The 22,047-nt window shown below is 45.5% G+C and overlaps 1 protein-coding gene across 8 annotated transcripts in view; it reads left to right on the top strand.

Moving 5' to 3' along the window:
• Nucleotides 1–687: 687 nt before the first annotated feature.
• The window catches only part of TPM3 (tropomyosin 3), a gene marked incomplete at its 5' end in the record, with an annotated part of 29,581 nt that continues 8,221 nt past the window's right edge, over nt 688–22,047 (top strand). For 2 of the 8 annotated variants that reach the window (XM_079761589.1, XM_079761591.1), the window contains 8 exons: nt 688–804; nt 1,402–1,527; nt 14,046–14,179; nt 15,354–15,471; nt 15,587–15,657; nt 16,906–16,981; nt 17,669–17,731; nt 17,903–17,972. In XM_079761589.1, the coding sequence (XP_079617715.1) occupies nt 688–804; nt 1,402–1,527; nt 14,046–14,179; nt 15,354–15,471; nt 15,587–15,657; nt 16,906–16,981; nt 17,669–17,731; nt 17,903–17,972 (775 nt within the window). Of the gene's footprint in view, nt 805–1,401; nt 1,528–7,684; nt 7,898–14,045; nt 14,180–15,353; nt 15,472–15,586; nt 15,658–16,290; nt 16,367–16,905; nt 16,982–17,668; nt 17,732–17,902; nt 17,973–18,960; nt 19,040–22,047 lie in introns of those variants that run through there. The other 6 variants (XM_079761592.1, XM_079761594.1, XM_079761590.1 and 3 more) reach the window with 5 other exon arrangements.

Raw genomic sequence — 22,047 nt, 5'->3', positions numbered from 1 at the left:
CTCTTACTCCATCCCTGTGGCTCTTAAGGGGGAGGAACAGGTCTCCCTGCCAATTAGAGACTCTCAAAATAACACAGTAATTTGATCAGGGGATTTGGGGGAATTTTCAGGATCATGAGTGACCTCCCCTTTTCACTGTTGCTCAAGCTTCCCGAATACCAGAAATCAAAAGGTCAAATTCAGTGGTGGAGTTTGATCAGCACCCACCACAGTCCAGGTGAGAGTAAGGGGAAACTGAAGAGCAAGTAGGACCCTTTGAGTGAAAACTACCAGTCTAGAATTACCGAAGTACCTTTCTCTATTTCAATGTTCTCCTCTCCCCCGTCCCTGCTCTTTTAAAAAAAACCCATAGAGCTGCCCAGAGTGAGTGGAAAGTTTCAGGGTCAGAAAGAGCCTCTCCCCTCCCCCACTTTCCATTGTCTAAAATCAACCTCAGCTGTTCCCCAATTTTTTCTTTGCTGGTGATGTCAGTCCATGAAAGTGTCTCACCCTGTGTTCCCCCTGGAGAACAATGATGGGCCGGAGGGATCTGGAAGGACTATATTAGGAACAAGAGGTGGAGCCATGAGCAGAGATAAAGGCTCAAGTCTAGGGGACTCCTAGTCACTCAGCCAGCAGCACCTCCTTTCTTGCCCTAGTCTCCAGTCCTCTAGTGTTCACAGGTGAGCTCACCAACGGCCACTGCTCATGATGGAGGCCATCAAGAAAAAGATGCAGATGCTGAAGCTGGACAAGGAGAATGCTCTAGACCGGGCAGAACAAGCTGAAGCTGAGCAGAAGCAGGCGGAAGAAAGAAGTAAACAGGTAGGCACTGGTACTGGTGTCTCTCACCTACTGGTGAGCAAGATTGTGCAATGGAAGAGAGTTTTCACGGAAAAGGCAGTGACCACGGGTACCAGCTCCTTTTTTTTTGGGTGGAAGAAACTCCTCTGCTTCCTCAGCCTTCCTGGATAGGCAGAGGACAATGAGGGTATCCAGCTCAGACTGCCTGTGTGACCGTGGGAAAGTTGGTGGCCCCTTCTGAGCTATAGTGTGTCCCCTTGATTTACGTGAGAGTCGATCACATTTTGGAAGAATCCTGATTTCTAGAGGAAAAGGCGGGAGCTTGGCATACAGCAACTCTTTTCCCTTAGATGGAGTTATAGGTACCTGTCCCCTAATATAGTTACTATCCCAGAGTCTTAGATGAGAACTCGGCATGACTGGATCATCTTAGGATCAGAGGTCACAGGGTCACGGGCCAAGGCCAGCAAAACTCCTGGGGCAGTTGGCTAGGAAGTAACTGGAGAGAAGGTGTGTCATTCTGGTGACAGCTCAGGGGTCTGAGCTCCAGATCCCGGGGTCTGAGCCTGGCACTGTTGTGTATGCATGTCTCGTGTGTGACTCTCGCGGCTCCTGTAGTTAGAAGATGAGCTGGCGGCGATGCAGAAGAAGCTGAAAGGGACAGAAGACGAGCTGGACAAGTATTCCGAAGCTTTGAAGGATGCGCAGGAGAAGCTGGAGCTGGCTGAGAAGAAGGCAGCGGACGTGAGTATTAGAGAGATGGGAGCGGGGGGGTTGGTTCATCCACACATATAAGATCTTCATGTTAATATGACTAAATTCCAAACACACTTGGTCATACATACTTGTGGATTCACAGAACATAGACATAGATGCCCACATACATTACAGCATATAACCACATGCTGGCATATCCTTTTAACGGCGTATCCTTTCTTTCTTAAAGGCACATAGAAGCCTCTTATTTTGGTCTCACCCCAACCCAGGAATTTAATGATCTTTTCCAGGACCTGGACAAAGGGAAGGGACTCTATGTCCAGACTGCTGTCACGTATCCCACCTCCTCCCCCATGCCACATGCTTTTGTGCCCAAGGCTTGGCACGTAGATATGTGTATTAATAGGGAAACTCTCATCTCCTAACTGCCCAGCAAAGGCAGCTCAGTTTTCATAATGGGACAAAGGAGGTCACATTGACCCTGGCCTTATCTAGGTTTATTTCTCTTGGCCACTGTGGACATCTGCCCTTATGCTACAGAGATGCTATCGGAAGCATTGTTCGTGGGGCAGCAGAGAGGACCTTAGAATGATAGACTATCATAGAAATAAGATGGAATCTTGGATGTGGGGTAATCTTAGAGGGTAAAGGTGTCACCACCCGACCTTACTCTGTGACCTTGACTAAATTACTCAGCTTCTCTAGAGCTGAACTTTCCCATTTGAAAAGGAAATAAATTCTCTTTTCCACTTTATTTTATCCCATAACCACCTACTTTCCTTCACTTCAAACTTGAAGTTTACCACAAAGATAAATGTGAGATTACATAGAAAAGTACCATAGGTATCTTAGCAACAAAAGAATGTCCCGATATTGATGGAAATAGTCAATTCTCAGCTCTGAATTAACAGGGAAATAGGAGCATGTGTTTTTTTATTTTTGTTTTTGTGAATCCTCACCCAAGGATATTTTCCCATTGATTTTTAGAGAGAGTAGAAGGGAGGGGGAGAGACAGAGAGAGAAACATCTGCACACAGCACTCCAACCAGGGCCGGGGAATGAGCCTGCAACCAAGGCATGTGCCCTTGACCGGAATTAAACCCGGGACCCTTCAGTCTGCGGGCCGACGCTCTATCCGCTGAGCCAAACTGGCTAGGGTGGAGCATGTTTTTGTAAATTACATTTGGTTTTGGAAAATAGCTAGAAAGACAGAGTAGGCCATTCACCAATGTTTTCGGATCCTCACATTTGGCCTCTTTGCTGTTAGGTTTCTGATCTCCTCTGTGGCTCTTCACCACTTTCCATGACCTGGGGAAGTGGTGAGTGTTGTTAAGTATACCATGTCAGAGGTCAGAGACACTAAGAGGATCATATACACTATATATATTCATAGTTCCCAAGAGTTTGCGCCACTGCAAACTATGAATTCACCCTTCTCGTAAAATTGCAAAAAACACAGGTTACCCCTGGGGCTTTGGGCAAATGCCTGACGGCCTGCTGCAGTTGCCTAACCGAGGTGCCAGGTATAAATGGACAGAGCTCCCTGGTTCTAATCAACAGGCATGGGGGTAGCTTTTGCAAACTGGCACAATAGCAGGTTGATAACATTTTGTAAGATGTTGGTAACAAATCTCTGGGAAATCTTGAGGCTGAAATAGTATGTGGGCTTGAGCAGGTGTTTGCAGGAGCAACGAAGAGAACCAACAAGTCTAACCTGAGATCTTGGGAGGTCAATGGGACCTAGAGACTTTAGATAATATGTGAGTATCATTGGAAAGATACGGGAACTTCCTGGAGATAAATTCTGTCCTGTTTTACACACACACACACACACACACACACACACACACACACGTAATCCCCACCTAAGCATACTCAGTATATTCATTTTATATATATATATATATATATATATATATATATATATATATATAAATATATATATACAAATATATGTGTGTGTATATATATATATATATATATATATATATATATATACACACACACATATATTTGAAAAAACTCATATTTATATAGGAAGTCACCCAAAACATTTAAATATATAAACCATGGGTTAAAAAAAACAAACTCATTCAACTTCCCTCTCCTTTGTTAGCTTTCCCATCAACTCAGTAAGTACCCTCAGAGATATGAGGTATGTAGAACATGAAATAGGAGAGAAAGGCTGAGGGCAGGAGGCAAAAATCTGTTAGGTCTGGTGAAGATGCAGGAAGGAGGGTGTGTTTTTTCCCTCCTCAAAGCTGGGGCCAGCAAACGACCACCTGTGGGGTAAATCCCGCCCCAGCCTGTGTTTTTTGTTGTTCTTGTGGATTGTTTTTCAGCAGCAAAATGGTGCCTCCGATAAACCTCGTTGGCTACTGCCTCTGCACAAAGCCAGCCCCAGCCTGGTTTCTGCACAGAGTTTTACTGGAGCATTGCCATGCCCGTTCACTTACGTATTGTCTATTGGCTTTCACCCTACAAGAGAGTAGTCACCATACCTGATGGCCTGCGAAACCAGAAATATTTACTACCTGGCCCTTTACAGAAAAATGTGACTCCTGACTCAAAGGGTCAAAGAAGGAAAATGAGGTGTTTATAAAAACTGGGATGCCCTGGCCCGGTAGCTCGGCTGGTTAGAACATCGTCCAGATACATCAAGGTTGCAGATTCAATCCCCGGTCAGGGCACATACAAGAATCAACCAATGAATGCATAAATAAGTGGAAGAACAAATTGATATTTCCCTCTCCCTCCCTTCCTCTCTGTAAAATAACTTAATTAGTTTTAAAAAAAGAAAAGAATGGGGGAAAAACCCTGAATAAGGAGGTGGCAACAAGGTTTAAAGTAGATAGGTCAGTCGTCAGCAACATAATACATACATTTTTGCGGGGACGGTGCTCTGCCCAGTACAAAGGAAGTTCACAGATTAGTTTGTGCCTTGAGATTAATAAGCGAGTAAACAAAGTATATTACTTTGATAGAGATAAGGGGAAGAAAGAGAGGAATCAAAAACTGCATGTTTACGCAGGGAGTTCTGGCTATCTGAGAAACCTGGCCGGAAAGTGTAGGATTTGCTAGGACTGCTTGAACAAAAAAAGGTCAAGGCTATTGCACAGTTAGTCCAAACGTCTTTTTTTTTTTTCCCCTTTCTGAGTTCATCTAAGATCTTCTTTTTTTAAATTGTGGGAAAATATACATAACATAAAATTGGCCATTGTAGCCCTGGCTGGGTAGCTCAGTTGGTTAGCACATCCTCCTGATACACCAAGGTTTTGGGTCCAATCCCCTGTTAGGGCACATACAAGAAGCAAGCAATGAAATTTAAAAAATTGGCCATTTTAACCATTTAAAAATGGTAGTGGTAGTAAGAACATTCACATTGTTTTGTTGGGAAACCATGGCTAAGGTCCTTTCAATATGAGACGAAGTTAGAAACCAATTACTGTATAACAAGGGGAAAGAGGCATGCACTGGTTAGGACATAGAGTCATTACACCCTATTTAAGTACAGGAGGTGGGAGGGCTGGGAAGAGGAGGGACAGGGACAGACCTGTTGATGTATTGTTGTATTGTTGGTCACCATGAAAACAATAGCACTGGACCGCATTCTGCCCACCCATCCTGCTTTGAAAGGCTATCAGAGTCAACCCACCTGTTTCCCTGGATCAAGAGAAGATCATCTGTTGAAATCTACCAGCCTCAGGAATGCATGGTGTCTCAACACCCCTTTGGTTGGTCTAAGATGAGGTCTGCTTTTTTTTTCACTAGGGCAAAGGGAGGTTCAATAGTGCCCCCTGCTGACCAGCACCCAGATGACAAAGTCTCATTTCTGCTTCCTTAGACCCTCTGGTCAGACTGCTCCCAAGAGAGTTGGAAAAAATTCTAAGGCCATCAGGGTAGAGTTTACTGAGGCTCAGAACTCTGCTGTTCCTTCTCAATTCCTAGGGGGAAGCCGGGGAATCAAAGTGTACAGGTTACTCTACCAAGCAAATTACTTATTATCTGTGGGAGTCCTTTCCTCTGAATGGTCTCATTGCTCAGTATTCCTAAAGGAGATAGGAAGATAGAGCCTCCAGAAGGAGTATCCTTAGAACCAGGCACTGAGGGCAGCAACTGTCTTACCTACCAATCCTTTCAGGGGCTAGGATTCTTTTTTATTTTTTAAATATATTTTATTGATTTTTTTTTTTTTTTTTTTTTTACAGAGGAAGGGAGAGGGATAGAGAGTTAGAAACATCAATGAGAGAGAAACATCAATCAGCTGCCTCCTGCACACCCCTTACTGGGAATATGCCCGCAACCAAGGTACATGCCCTTGACTGGAATTGAACCTGGGACCCTTGAGTCCGCAGGCCGACGCTCTACCACTGAGCCAAACCTGTTAGGGTAGGGTTAGGATTCTTAATTCTAAGTCCTGTTCCATACCCTAATTCTCTAGGGCAAAAGAGAGCTGCACTGGAAAGGTGGGAGGAATACAAAGAAATAAGAGGAAGATTATGTATTTTCTTTTTTTAAAATATATTTTTATTTATATCAGAGAGGAAGGGTAAGGTAGAGAGAGATAGAAACATCAATGATGAGAGAGAATCATTGATTGGCTGCCTCCTGCACGCCCCCTACTGGGGATCGAGCCCACAACCTGGGCATGGGCCCTTGACTGGAATCGAACCCAGGGCCCTTCAGTCCACAAGCGGATGCTCTATCCACTGAGCCAAACCAGCTAGGGCAGATGATACAATTTTCAAGTCTTTTTACTGTTGTGCTTCCAAAAATCCTGCATGGCAGTGCCTGTAGGAACAGTTTCTAACTCATAAATAACTCCTTAGGGTACCTGGAAGCAGAAGTGGCAGTGAAATTGGTGAAGGTTATAACACAGAATGGAGGCTCAGTTCCCCAGTACAGTTTACCAGGCACTCATCTCTTTCTGTTGCACAAAAGATCTGGTAACAGTGTTACCAGAAAGGGGACCTGGACCTTGGTGAGTCTGCCTAGGGCCTGCCGGTAGTGTGTGGGTTCTTGACTTAATGCAGGAAAAATTTCACATGAGTCCAGGTGAATTTTATTTTTTAAAATATATTTTTATTGATTTTAGGGAGAAAGGGAGAGGGAGAGAGAGAAACATCAATGATCAGAGAGTAACATTGATTGGCTGCCTCTTGCACGCCCCACACTGGGGATCGAGCCCACAAACCTGGGCATGTGCTCTGATTGGGAATCGAACGGTGACCTTCTACTTCGTAGGTTGATGTTCAACTACTGGGCCACACTGGCCGGGCCAAACCATTTATTCTTAAGTGTCTTTGGTTTAGGGAAATTAGGATTTACTAGATGACTGCAAACTGCTTGGGATCTAGATTTTCTAGATGGTTGTAAATTGCTGTTTAACTATGTCTCACTTTCCCTATTTCACTTTCCTGGCTTACTGGCCTATCTCAGCTATGATCCATAATAGAGGATTCCTTCCTGATAAAACAGGGGCAAAAGACCTTCCTTGCCTACAAAAGGAATTGTAAGCAATGATTAATTACCAAGTCCCAAGTCATTTAAGTTATAGAGGGGCTGGCAGGTTGGTAAATCACACGTGCATATTGACTCTCTAAGTAACAGGGGATAGACTAGTATTCTAAAGACTAAGTTCATAACTGATGAGAAATTTGCCAACCTGCCCATCTCTTCCACACCCCGACTTGCCTTCATTGCCTTTCAGGAGATGGAAGAGAACCTACCATAGTTGGGTTTGAAAGGAGGTGTGGCTCTTTGGAAGATGAGGCCCCCAAAGTCCCAGCTTTTCTTAGCACCTGGTTTCAGAGCCAGTGTGGGAGGGGTGGCAGCAGAGGATTGTACGATATATATATTTTTAGAGATACAGGGTGCCCTAGCGGGTAGGGGGTGGTGGGTCAGCATGGGGGGAGATCCCCGACGGGCCAGAGAGGCTAGACCCCGACGCGCCTCGGGGTTACCATGGTAGCCTTCCTTCTCCCCAACCCCGCCCCTCTTTACTGGCCCGAGGGGAAGACCAGGAGCGGTCGCCTGGGGCGACTGGGAGGCACCGCCCCTCGCTCCCAGCGCCGGGATCCCTCCGGCGGCCCGCCTTCCCGCCTGCCTGGCGCTGGGAGGGCGCGGCGGCTGTGGCGTCACATCCGGGCGGGTGGGTGAGTTCCGGTATTTCAGGGCGGAGCAGGCGGAAGTAGGGTGAGAAGCGGTTGCAGCGCGGAGCGGAGGAGGCAGGAAGCCGAACGCGAGCAGGAGCTGGGTGGGCACCATGGCCGGGATCACCACCATTGAGGCGGTGAAGCGCAAGATCCAGGTTCTGCAGCAGCAGGCCGACGATGCCGAGGAGAGGGCCGAGCGCCTGCAGCGGGAAGTGGAGGGCGAAAGGCGGGCTCGGGAGCAGGTACGGAGAGGGCGAGGCGCGCGAGGGAGGGGCAGGCGATGGGACAGCTGGGACCCGGAAACTGGGTCCCTTTATCTGCGGTGGGAGCACGGCTCTCGGGGGGCTGGTGGACTCGGAGATGAAGTTAGGGGCCGGGGGATGGGTGGGGCTTGGCTTTAAGTTGGACCTCAAGTGGGCGAGGGGGGACTGGGGGTGCTCGGGCCAGCAGGCTCGACCTCCCAAGGAATTGAGCCTCACGGGGCCTGGGAAGTGGTTTTCCTCCTCTTGCAGCTCATTCATTCTGCCCCTCGAAGCCGGGCGCGGCCGCGGGGAGGGGCTCGGCGGCCTCTCCCTCCCCCACTCCCCGTGAAGGGGGCGTCACTCTGCTCTGGTTTGAGGTTTCCGGCCCGAGGGGTGCTTCTCCGGTCGGGGATGGGCAGGGCCTAACCTACTGTGAAAGGGTGGGGCTTGGGGGGGTAGGAACCCCCGGAAAGCCCCCGGCCTGGCCTGCTGGCAGCTTTTCCGCTCCCTCCTCCTGCTCAGGAAATGAGGCAGCAGTCGGCCTAGAGGAAGCGGGGTGCCCTCCCTGGAGGAGTTTGAGGCCACAGCACCGCCTCCCATCCTCTTGGCCTGGGGCCCTTTCCCCTTAGAGGAGCCCTGGCAACTGCTAAATCCACTCTCTCGATCGACCCTGAAGCGAGAGGGGAGGAGATGGTACTTCACCCCCTACGTTTTAGTGCAAATGTAGGAGCCGAAGAAACACGTCTGGCCCTACCCAGGAGGACCTGGAAGGCAGGAACTGAGGCCACTTTCAGGCCTTTATTGCTGAAGTGTCATTGATTAGTGCAAGCTGAACCGGAACTTGTTCCAAGCAGAGGTGATAATCGAGGAGTGTATGTGGCAGAGAGGGGGAAAGAGTGCCAACTTCTGTCAAGGGCTCTGATTTACCAAGCACTGTGATTGGGGGAGATAGAGGAATGAGTTCCTGGGTGGCTCTAGTACTATTACTCTGTTACTTTCCCAATTATCCACCAGTGTCTTTTTTTTTTTTGAAGTTCAGTAAATATTTGTTCAACGGAAATTGGAATGAATGAATGATTCTTGAAACCGCTTTTTGTTTAGAAGTGGTGGTGTAGTTTTAATGAGCCATAAGCTTTCCCAAGTTCTAGGGTACAGTCTAGTGGGTGGAGCTGATCCCCTGAGTTGAGGCTTTTGTTTTGGAGGATGGTGAGGCTGGAGAGGAAAGAAACTTGCTGAAATTTGAAAGCCCAATTAAAGAACTCTTAGGGTTTTATTGGTATTCCCTGTTATATTTTCCCTTGGTAATTTTTTCTTTTTCTTTTTCCTTTTTGGCTGCTCTGTGGAGTGGCTGAGAATGAATGCTTTGGGGGTAGAGGGTGGGGCTGCTGCCCTCAGGTTTATAAAGATTGTTAGAATACTCATTTATTGATATAACTGGGCATGGACATGCTGGAAGCTTGTCTTAGTCACTTTTTTTCCCCTCAGTGGGTTTTCCCCTCTGTTCATTATGCCAGTAACTTAAATTCTATTTGTCGATTCAAGTGAGATGAACTGGCTGGGCTACTCTTGATGTCTAACAACACTTTCTCATCTCCTTTGTTCTGGAGACCAGGGCCCCTTAAAGGGGAAGAGAGAGAGGGTGGCTGAAGGAACTAGCCTTATGTTGAGCTGCAGTCTTAGGCTCAACATTTAAGTATAGGCATCCTAGGAATAGTCTAGGATGGATTGATGTCACTCCCCCACCCCACGCCTCCCAGCGTTTGGCAATTTTCCTTGTAGGAAAACCTGGTTCCCTTTTTTCCACCCTTGGTGATTTTGGGGTGCTAGGCAGCAGAGTGAGCAGCTTCAGAAGTTTCTTCAGCTTCTCTCTCGCTCAGAGCCTGCCCCATTTCCTTTACTGAGCTGAGGTCTAGGGAGGAAGTCCTCAGATGGGGAAGTAGGGGGATAGTTAAATATTGATGAAACTAGTATCTTCTACCTCGCAGCCTGAGGGAGCCTAACCTTTTGATTTCTGCTCTCGTGAACTTTGAACCCCTCCTGAGGAGGAGACACCTGTGGGAGAGGGGTGCTGGTGCTTGGGCTACTTCTTATCCTCTTAGGACATAGGACATTCTGGAATGTGGGTTGTGCAGGCACCTCCCTCTGGCACCGGAAGCTCAGGACTCCCTGATGGTATCGCATGCTGTTAGTGAGATTGTCACTTAATTATTTTCCTTGTTGCTTTGTGTGAACATCCAACCCTTGTGGGGAAGCTGGCTGGCCCCAGAGCTGAGACTGGAGGAGTTGTGGGGTCCATCTTGCTTCCTGCTCTGGCCTTGGAGGTTGGCCTTTTATAATACAGCACCTTGTCAAAGTCTCCTTAAATAGGAGAACTTAAATAGAGGGCAACATAATACTTAAATGTAGTCTTTTTCCTTATCTGTGTTTTTGCTGTGATGGTGGTGGTGAAGATATACATAACATGAAACTTTTACCTTTTAACCACTTTAACTTATTTTTAGTTTATTTTTTAATCCTGGCCTGAGGATCTGTTTTTCATTGATTTTAGAGGGAGGAAGGGAAAGAGAAACATCTATTAGTTACCTCCCGTATAGTTCACCTTACCTGCTAACTTCCCTGGTATGTGCCTCTTCCTTTTGTGGTCTAAACGAATTTAGGAATACTAGTGAGGGAGTCAGTGGGCTTTGAACAGAAGTTTCGATTCTGACTTTATTCCCGGATTCCCGGTCTCTGGAGGGGTTAGAATGTCTGACCATTGTGTGGCTCTCCTACGTGGGTCTGCAGGACTGGGCAATAGGCTTTATCGCCTTTCTTTGGTTCAGGTTTGCTTCCCTGCTGGTTACCTCACTTTCCCTTCATACTAGAGCGCACACTCATAGGGGAGAGGCAAATAGCACTTTGCTCGGCGTGCCTGGCTTAGACTCCACCTTTGTTTGCTCTGGGGCTGATAGCTCTACTCCCTTCCAGCTTGCCTTCCCCTTGGTGGAATTAAAGTCCCCAAGGACACAGTATCTCCCAGGGTAGATACATTTGTGAACACAGTGAACTAGAGCAGTCCTTTACTCTGAGGACTCCAGCCTAACTTCCATTACTCATTTCCTTTGAATTTCATCTGTGGCTTTTGTCTAAAAAGAGAAACCCCAGAGTGGCAGAATGCCAGAATTAGACGAATCCCCTCTGTCCTTGGCCCTGATCTACCTCCCAGCACCAGTGGCCTGTCAGTTTCTTGCCTTGAGTGGTGTGGTGTGCTTGGGGAACCTCTAGCGTGGAGGATGGTAGCATTCTAACCCAACTTAATTCACAGCTGAAGCTCTTGTCAGCCGTCTTCTCATGGGTCCGCATTGCTGTTGTTTTCGCTCCCTTCCCCTTGGGATCATTGCTTCCTGGGGAGTGGGGAATTCTATTATCACCTGAAGGAAGGGTCTCGGGGTCTATCCTCCAAGCTGGGCAGAGGTGGGTAGACTGAAAGATCAAAACCACATCTGGGCATGTTACACCTAGGATGATTAGAATAGCATAAAACAACGTTTCCCTGGTTTGCAGAAGTTAATACCATTCAATCTTTGGCAGGACTGATGGACAGGCATTTTGCATAGGTTCTCCTCCCTTTAAACATTGTAAGAGATCTTGGTTCATGAAAGCTTTTGCTTCATTTTAAAGAGAACTGATCCTCTGGGGGAGGGGGAAAGGAAAAGAAAAACACAGGAGAACTGTCCCGTCCGTCCCCCCCGCCCCCCCCCCCCCCCGCCCCGCCATGGGTGGGGCTGTGTCTGAACCCTTTTGCTGGGACTCCCATCTTGGGTTCTGCTTTTGCTACGGTCTTGTTTAATGTGCACATGTTCTGGTAAGGGCACCAAGATGTGTTTTCTCCCTTTTCAGCCTCGCGAAAAATTATGCTGTAAATGTTAATGTGTGGGAGAAACTGCCCTAGCCAGCTTGTTGTCATGGAAACTTTGCACCCCACCCCCATAGTCTGTTATCTTCTACTCCTTTTGGGTAACTGGTGAGCTTGAAGGGGACTGAGATTAAATGAGCTTCCTCCAAATCTGGTTCCATGCTTTTTTTTTTTTTTTTTTAGTTCTAGGCGTATGTGTGTGTGTGATAAATTATACTGGCAGTGTTTCATAGTTCTTGCCTGATAGCCTGAATTGTTCTTGTAATCTTGACTTTTTGAATTTGTGGGGTGAAATGTGTGATGTTCTAGGAGACATCTGTTTTCCTAGAAGAGACAAAACCAGAGAATACTTGGCTTTGTGGTGTTTTGAATAGTGTAGTTAGAGGCACAATTGGTTTCTTATAAATTCAGCTTATGTAGACTTCTCAGTTTTCTTTTCCTGTAGGGTGGTAGTTATACACATTGCTCCTCCCACCCAGTCTGGTCCTTTGAACCTCCCATGTTTGTATTTGGAAATTTTTGTCTCAAATAACCTGATTTAAAAATGTTATTTACTGATGAGAGAGAGAGAGAGAGAGAGACACACATCGAGTTGTTGTTCCACTTATTTATGCATTCATTGGTTGTTTCTTGTATGCGCCCTGACTGGGAATCAAACCCGCAACCTTGGTGTATCTGGATGATCCTGTAACCAGCTAAACTACCTGGCCAGGGCCCAAATAATCCGATTTAAAAAACAAATTTTTTTATTTATTATTGATTTCAGAGAGAGAAATGGGGAAAGAGAGAAACATCCTTGTCAGAGAAACATTGATCGTCTGCCTTCTGCACGCCCCCTACTGGGGATCGAGCCTACAACCAGGGCATGTGCCCTGGCTGGGAATCAAACCACAACCTCCTGGTACTTGGGAGGATGCTCAACCAACTGAGCCACACCGGGCAGGCTAACCTGCTGCTTAACAGAAATCTCTTGGGCTGTATCCCTCCCCGTAAAGGCTAGTGGCGCAGATTATTTCTATAGCTGCCCCCGCCCCTGACTGTCAGGAGGAAATCAGGGTAATAGAATTCAGGTGCAATCTGGGCTGTAGCAGGGAGATCATGTTTACCAAGCACTTGGATAAGCATCTGAACGGGGTAGCATGCCGGGCAGGTTGAATTCTTCTATGGTTGTGGCAGTCAGCATACTTGCTACCAGTAAAGGGGTGGGGGAGGGAAAAGCAGTCTTAGGAAGAAGGCTTTTCTACCAGTAAAATTCATTCATATGCAGCTGCCTCTTTTCCTTGTTTCTCATTCCATTACCAAGAAGAGGCCTGGGAAGTCTTGGACTCTAGCCTGTGCTTGATTACGGGGCGGAGGTTAGAGGATTGTCCTAAGCTGTACTGGAAGGGTGAGGCCATGGGGCAGAGGGGAATAGACGGGAGTCACAATTCAGAAATTTGGAGGAGTGGTGGTGGGCATAGAGAACACATTCTCTTCTGCCCCCAGTTTAGCCAGAAGCTCCTTGTCAACTTTAAAAAGGTGGGGAGTAGGTATCCAAGTGGACCATTCTTTCACTTTCTGATTTGGAAGGTTATTCTGACAATATAATTCTCTTAAGATAGTCGTCCTACTGCTGGGTCTACGTAGGGTAATCAGAGGATTAACAACTTGAGTTAAGTAGCAAATTAACTGGTAATCTACCCTGGCCAGGTGGCTCAGTTGATTAGAGCGTCATCCTGTACATCAAAGAGTTGAGGGTTCAATCCCTCAGTCAGGGCCTGTGTAGGACGCAATTGATCAATGTTTATCTCTCACATCAATGTTTCTCTCTCTCTCAAAAAAAAAGAAATCAATAAAAACATCCTCCAATGAGGATTGAAAAAAAAATTTAACAAATAATTCAAGATTTTCAGTTTGAGACACTCATAAGAATAAGAATACCTCTAAGCCAGAGCTCAGACAGAAGGAACCCTTCACCGGCTATGTTTGCTGACACTCGGGAGTTTGAACTGAGTCCAGAAAGGGGGTGGAGCTGACACTGGGCTGCGCAAAGAACTGAGTTTTAAAACACTCTTCCTGTGGAACACGTAGTAGTTTGTTGACAGAAGAAGGCAGGAAATATATACTATGTTTGCTTGACCTGAGCTAAGACAGGTTCTACCCTGCTAGACTCTTAGGCTCTTTCATGGTCGTCAGCCCCAGTCTTGTTGTCATAGTTCTATTCCTTTTCACCATGCCTCTGCTTCCCTTTTCCATTATTTTACTGAAACGCAGGCTGAGGCTGAGGTGGCCTCCTTGAACCGTAGGATCCAGCTGGTTGAAGAGGAGCTGGACCGTGCTCAGGAGCGCCTGGCCACTGCTCTGCAAAAGCTGGAGGAAGCTGAGAAAGCTGCCGATGAGAGCGAGAGGTGTGTAGAGGGGCCTCTTGAAGCGTGCACTTCCAAAGAAATTCATAATGGCTCTGGTCAAGATTTCCTTATAGACCTGTTTTTAAAAATAGCTAGCTGTCTTACAGGATCCTCATTCCTTCTTTTCTGCATAGTCTCCCCACTTGAAGACAGTTAGGGTTACCTGAACCCTGTACCTGTAACCCTTTAGTAATTGGTTTCTTTATAAATTTGATCCTTAAATGGGGTCACCAGGATGACTTCCACTTACTGAATCATAAACTTATTTGATTAGTTCCTCCAAAGTAGTGGTTCTCAAAGTGAGATTGGTAGACATTCCAATTCTCAGCTGGTACCTACCCCTGATGTATGAATCAGAAACTCCGGAAGTAGAGCTCAGCAATCAGTGTCTTAAAAAACTCTCTCGACCCTGGCTGCACTGTTAGGATCATGGGAGTGAGGGATGGGGATCATCAGGCAGTTTTTAAAATATCAGAATGCCTGGGTCCTACCCCAGTTCAATTAGAATCCATTGCGAGAGTGGCCTAGGCATTGATGTTTTTAAAGTTCCTCTGGTAATTTTCATGAGTTGAGAACCATAGTCATTAAACCAAATCAACTCATTTTTTGTTGAAAACAGCCATATGTAAACTATGTGATGACTCGCATGGGATCAAACTGAGGCTCTCAGAACTGAAAATGCCCTACTGCGAGTCCAGCAACACGGGGCAGCTGTGAAAACGAGTAAGACAGCCAGCTGTGTGTATACTACTACAGTACAATGTCCCAACTATAGAAAGTGAGGAAGACAAGTTGCAGAACAGTGTAGTATATGATTCCCTTAGGTATGGGGGCGTAGGGATGAGACTTTCTGCATTTTTATCTGTGGAATACATTTCTGGAAGGATTATGAAGTAAGTGACTACCTCCGATGAGCAGGGCTAGAAGGAGACTTTTTGCTTTATGCCCATAGACTATACACTTAAATACTTAATTTCTTAATAAGTGTGTGTTATTTTTATAAAGGTTTAAAACAAAATGAACTAAGGTGGGACGGGGGGCCATGGGAATTCTCTTTGAGTGGCAAGCAGAGAGGAATGATCTTTTATACTGCAGTTCTGGATCCCTTGGGGTGTAGCTGATGACAGATTCCTGAGAGTGTCAATGCCACATTTGTCCTTATTGTTTCTGACAGAGGGATGAAGGTTATTGAAAACCGAGCTTTAAAAGATGAAGAAAAGATGGAACTCCAGGAAATCCAACTCAAAGAAGCTAAGCACATTGCAGAAGAGGCAGATAGGAAGTATGAAGAGGTGAGGCACTGCTGGTTTGTCCCTCTGTGGGTGACATTGGGGTTCTCAGAAGAACCCGGAGAGGGAAATGGCTCCTCCTTTGCTTTGCTGAGCTTACCTCGGTCTTCTCCTATAGGTGGCTCGTAAGTTGGTGATTATCGAGGGAGACTTGGAACGCACAGAGGAGCGAGCTGAGCTGGCAGAGTCGTGAGTGTCTTCCTCCCCAAATCTTTGCCCTCCCTTCTATCCCTTCCCCTTTGGCTTGGGCAGTGCAAGTAAGCTAGCATTCCTTAACCTTGTTAAACAGGGCCTAGGGGAGGCATTATCTCTAGTGCTTTTTTAGGCCCTATGAATGGCCTTGGGCTTTCTTATTCGCTTTCTTACTAGTGACAGGTGACAGATTGAGGCTTTCTTATTGAGGGAAAATAAAGACTAACATATGGGGAACCGTTAACTGGAAGGCCCTACTGGGTTCTTTCACCAGGTCTGTTTGTCCTTGAGGCATTGAAGTGGCTCTACTGCCTTAAGGTCCACCCCTGTTTTAACCACTTTGCCAATTGGCTGGGGAACTTCAGGGCAAGGGCAGGCATCAACAGCTTCCCCGTTGGCACCTCTGGGCCTTGCATAACAAAGTTAGTGCTGGTGCATATATATATTTGTGCTTCCCTTGCATTCCCCTCTCCCCATACATGACATATCATGACCATGGTGGTGTTTTCTTCCCATTTTTTGAAAAGTTTTTTTTCCCATTTTGCTGCTTGTTTTCTTGCTGTGTTCCCTCTTGACCTTTCTCCCTCCCCACAACCTGGCTTGTGCGATCCCCGTGACTATCACTAACAGCCGTTGCCGAGAGATGGATGAGCAGATCAGACTGATGGACCAGAACCTGAAGTGTCTGAGTGCTGCTGAAGAAAAGGTACTAACCATTAAACCTACGGAGAGGTTATATGTATGGTGTGGTTTTGTTTTTTGTTTTGCAGCTGCCTTCCCTCCACTGGTTGGTTTGTTGAGTGCTTTCTCATCTCTTCATGGAATGCTCCATTCTTTTCCACTTCTTGGCATATTTCATCTTTTCTTTCCCAGTTGCTTCACTGCCTCCACAGGGTGTCTCCTTCCCTTGGGTGATGTGGGGGACTATTGGGTTGGACATCTGTTCCCACCTCACCCCAGGTAGCAGTTATGAATTGTTCCCAGTAGTGAATTCTCTCAAGTGTTTTCTTTATTGGTATCTAAACATTCTGAGTCCTAGCCCATGGGAGTCTAACTCCTGACATGGTCTTTGGTAGAGGGAGGAGGGTTATTGCTTGCTCAGATCACCTGGGACCTTCTCTTTTTCCCTGTTATGCCTTCCAAATCTCTACATATGGGTTCAATTCATGTCTGTGTGTCTCTCTCCCTTTTTTTATTCTTTTCTCCTTCCCCTTTCTTCTCCTGCGGTATGTAAAATATTCACAGTAAGTGTTCTGAGCTGGAGGAGGAGCTGAAGAATGTCACCAACAACCTCAAGTCTCTTGAGGCTCAGGCGGAGAAGGTAGGGGCTGGTTTGTGAAAGTGACAGGCTTTGGGGGCCTGGGCCCAGCCCTACCCTTAATGAGAGACTGCAGAAACTCATTCCTTATATAATCCAGTGAGAAGTATCCTCTTACCTACCCACCCTCTGTCTGGATTCTAGGTTTAATGCTAATTCTTGTGCACTTTGACAGCTTTAGTTAAAATAACGTCATGGTCTCAGGTGCCTGGGGTCATGTTCTCAGGTTGATACGGATGTGCTGAATGACAATGATCATGGGTCCTAACAGGTTTTCTAGCAGAAAGATGGGAGCAACAGATGGTATCAGATTGAGACCTACTAAGCAATCAAAACAGAAGACTTGTCTTTGTCATCATGTGGCACTGTTTTAGCCATCTGGCCTTGGGTGTCACTATACTTACTCATTAAGTTGGAGGAAGGAAAAGTAATGCCCTGGGTTGATCTGAATAAGATCAAAAGTTAGGTCCCTTTAAAAAGTAAGGGTATCATGACTCTTAGGACATTGATTTGTGGATTTTAAGGACTTACTGTCCAGAAATGGGCCTTGCTCTTTGTTATGGACCAACCATTCAGCACAGTATATCCAAGAAGATATTCAGTGTAAGAGTAAATGTGGGGCTGGGGTGGTGGTGTATTATCTATGTGAATAATTTCTACTCTGAAAATTTTATTTTATTTCTCTTATAGTACTCTCAAAAAGAAGACAAATATGAGGAAGAGATAAAGATTCTTACTGATAAACTCAAGGAGGTGAGCTGAGGGGAAGGGCCCAAACATTTAGAGGTACTTGTATATAAGGCATAATGTAGACTGGCTGGCTTTGGTTCTGAAAGGTATAGAAGTAGAAGGTGAAGATAATAGAGATTCTTCTCTTATTTGTCTTGTTCTTCTCTGATTCCAATGGTTTTGTATTTCCCCTAGGCAGAGACCCGTGCTGAGTTTGCTGAGAGATCGGTAGCCAAGCTGGAAAAGACAATTGATGATTTGGAAGGTATGGAGCCTGGGAGAGGAATTAAAATACTGGAATATAGAGGAAGACCTTGCCCATTGACCATTATCCCCTTTCCCTGGAGACCAAAGGGAGTTGGTGGTGACTTGGCATGCATCCCGTGCCCTGCCACAACTAGCTGAAGTGGGTCAAACCCTAGAATAGAATTGACTGTCTACATTTAATCTTTTCCTTTAGTAAGACTTTACCTAATATTTGGAATTTGCATCCTTCCCTTGGAGACTGATAATGGCAGCATTTATCACCAACTCAGTAGTCTTAAATCTTTAGTTTTAGTTTCTGGATCAAAATGGTAGCCATACTTTGAGAAGGCAATGAGAACATGTGTCACTCCATGGCTACTTTTGGCAATCTGTTCACCACTCAAGTTGTGGGGGACCTTTGCAAGAGACGCAGCTGTCTCAGAGCTGACCAGTACCATGGGCTTTCTGAATACTTCCGTCCCCACAATTTGGCAACATGTCCACCCTAACAAGGGTAAATGTACTCTGAGAACTCTGAAATATGTTCCTTGGTATACTCTGGGTAGCAGGGTATTCTTTGGAGAGTTTGAGCAGGCAACCTGTAGAGCAGAGGGGCCAAGAATACTGGTTATCCTTGGCAGCTGGAAAAGTATCTGGTATTAGTGTACTTTCTCTACTTTTTATTTTTGTTAAATTAAGCACTGTCACTGCTAGAAATTGGTTTAACTGGATGGCAGTGGGAACCTCTTGAGTGGCTTTGGTAATAGGAATTTCTAGTCATGACTGTGCCCACCTTCTTAACCCGCAGTCAGTTAGAGGTGTCAAGAAGTCCAGTTTGTCCTGGGGGACAGTGGATCTGAAAATGGCCAGTCATGGTGCTCTTAACTGTGGTATTAGACCCACAGTGACACTTTCCCTAATTTCTAATGATTCCCTCTCTTCATCTGCTTTTGATACCTTTCACTCTGTCCCCCTCGTTCCTCCCTGTGGTTCCTGTGCCTGTCCAGATGAGCTCTATGCCCAGAAACTGAAGTACAAGGCCATTAGCGAGGAGCTGGACCACGCCCTCAATGACATGACCTCTATGTAACTATCTGACAGCAGATGGGGCTGGGACCTTGGCTTGTGGGTGAGCGGGGGTATAGACTGTGCATAGTATGCTTTGGTTTTATCCTCTGGACACTAGAATCTCCACCCTTATCTCTAAAACATTGGTGCTGGTTACTTGTTGGCAAAAGCTGGGGAGGCATTTAATCTTGGATCAGTGGTAGAACCCTGATCTACATGTAATTTTTATTCACAGCCCCTTCATTATAACACTATGGTTTTTCTATTTGTTCCTCAAATTTAGTTTTCTCAGCAGGGATACTGCTGAAGGTAGAATCATGTCATCATAAGACTAAGGAAATAGGGCCCAGAGAACCAGTGACTGGGGTTCTAATACATAACAAAACTCAGACCTCCTGGGTGTATTTGGTTTGGGCCCTGATAAAATTCTGGGGAAATACTCATAATTGGAAATACTCAAGTTTACCTACAAATTGAATTTGATTCCCAAATTTTAGTCCCAGAGCAAGCCTGCTAGTAAAAAGCACCAAAAGAGTTATTGGGGACTTCACCTGTTTGCTGTGGATCCCTGGGCCTGATGCTAATCTGCCTCTTGGTATCTTTCCCACTAACCCTGAAAAGAAGCCAAATGACTCAGGCTATAGTGTCTGGCTCTCTTACCATTCCTACTGCCACCTGTTCCTTTTTCTCTGCTCCCTTCCTCCCACCCTGTTGTGTAGATTGACGCTAGTCCTTCTCACCTAGAGTCTCCTTACTTTTTCATACAGATAAATTGCCACCGTTTCTGCTCTGTTCTGGATCTGCCCCCTTTCCTCGGGGAACCCAACGCCCCACTCTCACTCTGGATTCCATATGGATCAGCCTGGCTGGTCCCCAAGGCATTAGGATGGGCGGGGGCCACAAAGCAACTTATGTATTCTCTTCCACCCCACCCCAAATTAAAATGTTCAGCTGCTGGAAGCGTCAGCCACCCTGCATTTGTGTCATTGACAAAGCTGCTGCTGTCCCTGAGAAAGCCTTGGGGGTGTGGTGTGGGGAGCAGCTATCGTAGGCTTTCCCTCCTCTGATTTACATAATCAAAGCCACTTTTGTGTGTGTCTATTTTTTCTTGACATTTAAACTCTCCTGATCTGAGTCTATCAGAATGGTGGTCTAGTAGTGGAGCCTCTAGTCTTACTGTTTAAGCCGAATGAGATCATCCAAGTCCTTTACTTGCAGTTCTTAAGTCATGCCGCCTGGAATGTTCCATCCTCTCTTCAGGTTCTCCTCCTTTGCTTAAGGTCGGGAGTCCATTGAAGTGCCTCCCAATACACATTTTCTACCCTTTGCCAGTGGTTCAAATGGTGCATCCTCAAAACATTCGGTGGACCCAACTATGTTACCATTAAAACTGGCCATCCCAAGTCACAGAAAAGTACATGGTGGATAGAATTTTCAACAGTTTCATGTTTTCCTGAAATCTTTCTTGCATATTTGAGGCTTATTACCATTTGCCTCCTCCTATGAGACAAATGACAAGTGATAAGTGATTATCAGAAAAACTAACACAATCAAGCATGCCTATTTCAAATAATGTGCACAGGGTGGTATTGGTTTCTTCATGCACTCATAGGATAAAGTTCTGCTAGTAAAATTGTTCCTGGTTTACAGTATGGAATTAAATACCAGTATTTTGGGAATTTCAGTATACACACCAGAGGTGATTCGATCTGGATGGTGTGGTATTCGGTTATACTTATTTCAGCACCTAAGTGTTACTCACTTTTAGTGTTTTGGTTTCTCAGCAAAGTATATATTTAAATTTTTCTTTTCTTTTTTTAAAAACTTTAAATTTATTTTAGAGAGAGGAGGAAGGGAGAGAAACATCGACGTGAGAGGGAAACCAATTGGTTGCCTCCCCTGCATGTGACTACTGGGATTGAACCCAAAACCTGGGTATGTGCCCTGACTGAATCAAACCCGCCACCTTTTGGTGTACGGGATGATGCTCCAACCAACTGAGCCACGCCAGCCAGGGCAAAATTTGCCTTTTTTATTAATCCTCACCCGAGGATATTTTTTCTATTGCTTTTTTTAAGAGAGTAGAAAAGAGGGAGGAAGAGAGAGAGAAAGAGAAAAACATCAGTGTGAGAGAGACACATCAATTGGTTGCCTTACACAGGTGCCCCAACTAGGACTGGGGATTGAACCTGCAACTCAGGCATGTGCCCTTGACTGGGAATCGAACCCGAGAGCCTTTGGTGCGTAGGCCTACGACCTAACAACTGAGCAAAACTGGCCAGGGTGGCTTTTCTTTTCAACAGATACAGGCAGGTAGAGAGGTTTTCTTTGACCTGATACTTGAATTAGGGTTTGTCTTTTTTGTTGTTTTTTTCTGTCTGTACCATTTCTTCCTGCCACATAGCCCTTGAAATTAAGGTACAGATTCATTTATTCAGCTGACCCTGGTATTTTCTATGCATAGGGTATTAAGGTGGGGACAGAAATAATCAAAGGTGGAGACACCATCCTTATTCCCAGATTGCTCATCTAGTCGGAAAGAGAATATATATGTATGTATATATATATATATATATATATATATATATATATATATATATACACACATATACACACATATACTCTCTTTCCGACTAGATTCTGGTTCCCAAAGGTCAGGCATCAAAGTATTGTAGACACTAGCTACTATATTTAAAATTTAAACATATATATATGGCAAAAAATGATGTGTGATAAGTGCCACAAATAAAGTGCTGTTGGGGTACCGAGGTAATGATTCCTGTGGGGATGTTTAGGAAAGATGAAAGGAGGCATGTAATAGGTATTTAATAAACATGTTGAAACTCGACTCTTCATTTTTATTAGGTTCCAAAGATTGGATTTTTGACAAGCAGACTTTAGTTGAGGTATAGTGGACATTGAACATTTCAGTCAAAAAGAAGAAAAAGAATAAAGGCATAGATAGAGATGGGAAGAACACAATATCTATAAAGGTAGATTTAGACAGTAGGGACAGGTGTGTGCTG

Source organism: Cnephaeus nilssonii, assembly GCF_951640355.1.
Source record: "Cnephaeus nilssonii genome assembly, chromosome: 21".
Taxonomy (NCBI): domain Eukaryota; kingdom Metazoa; phylum Chordata; class Mammalia; order Chiroptera; family Vespertilionidae; genus Cnephaeus; species Cnephaeus nilssonii.
This window is presented reverse-complemented; position numbering and strand designations above follow the sequence as displayed.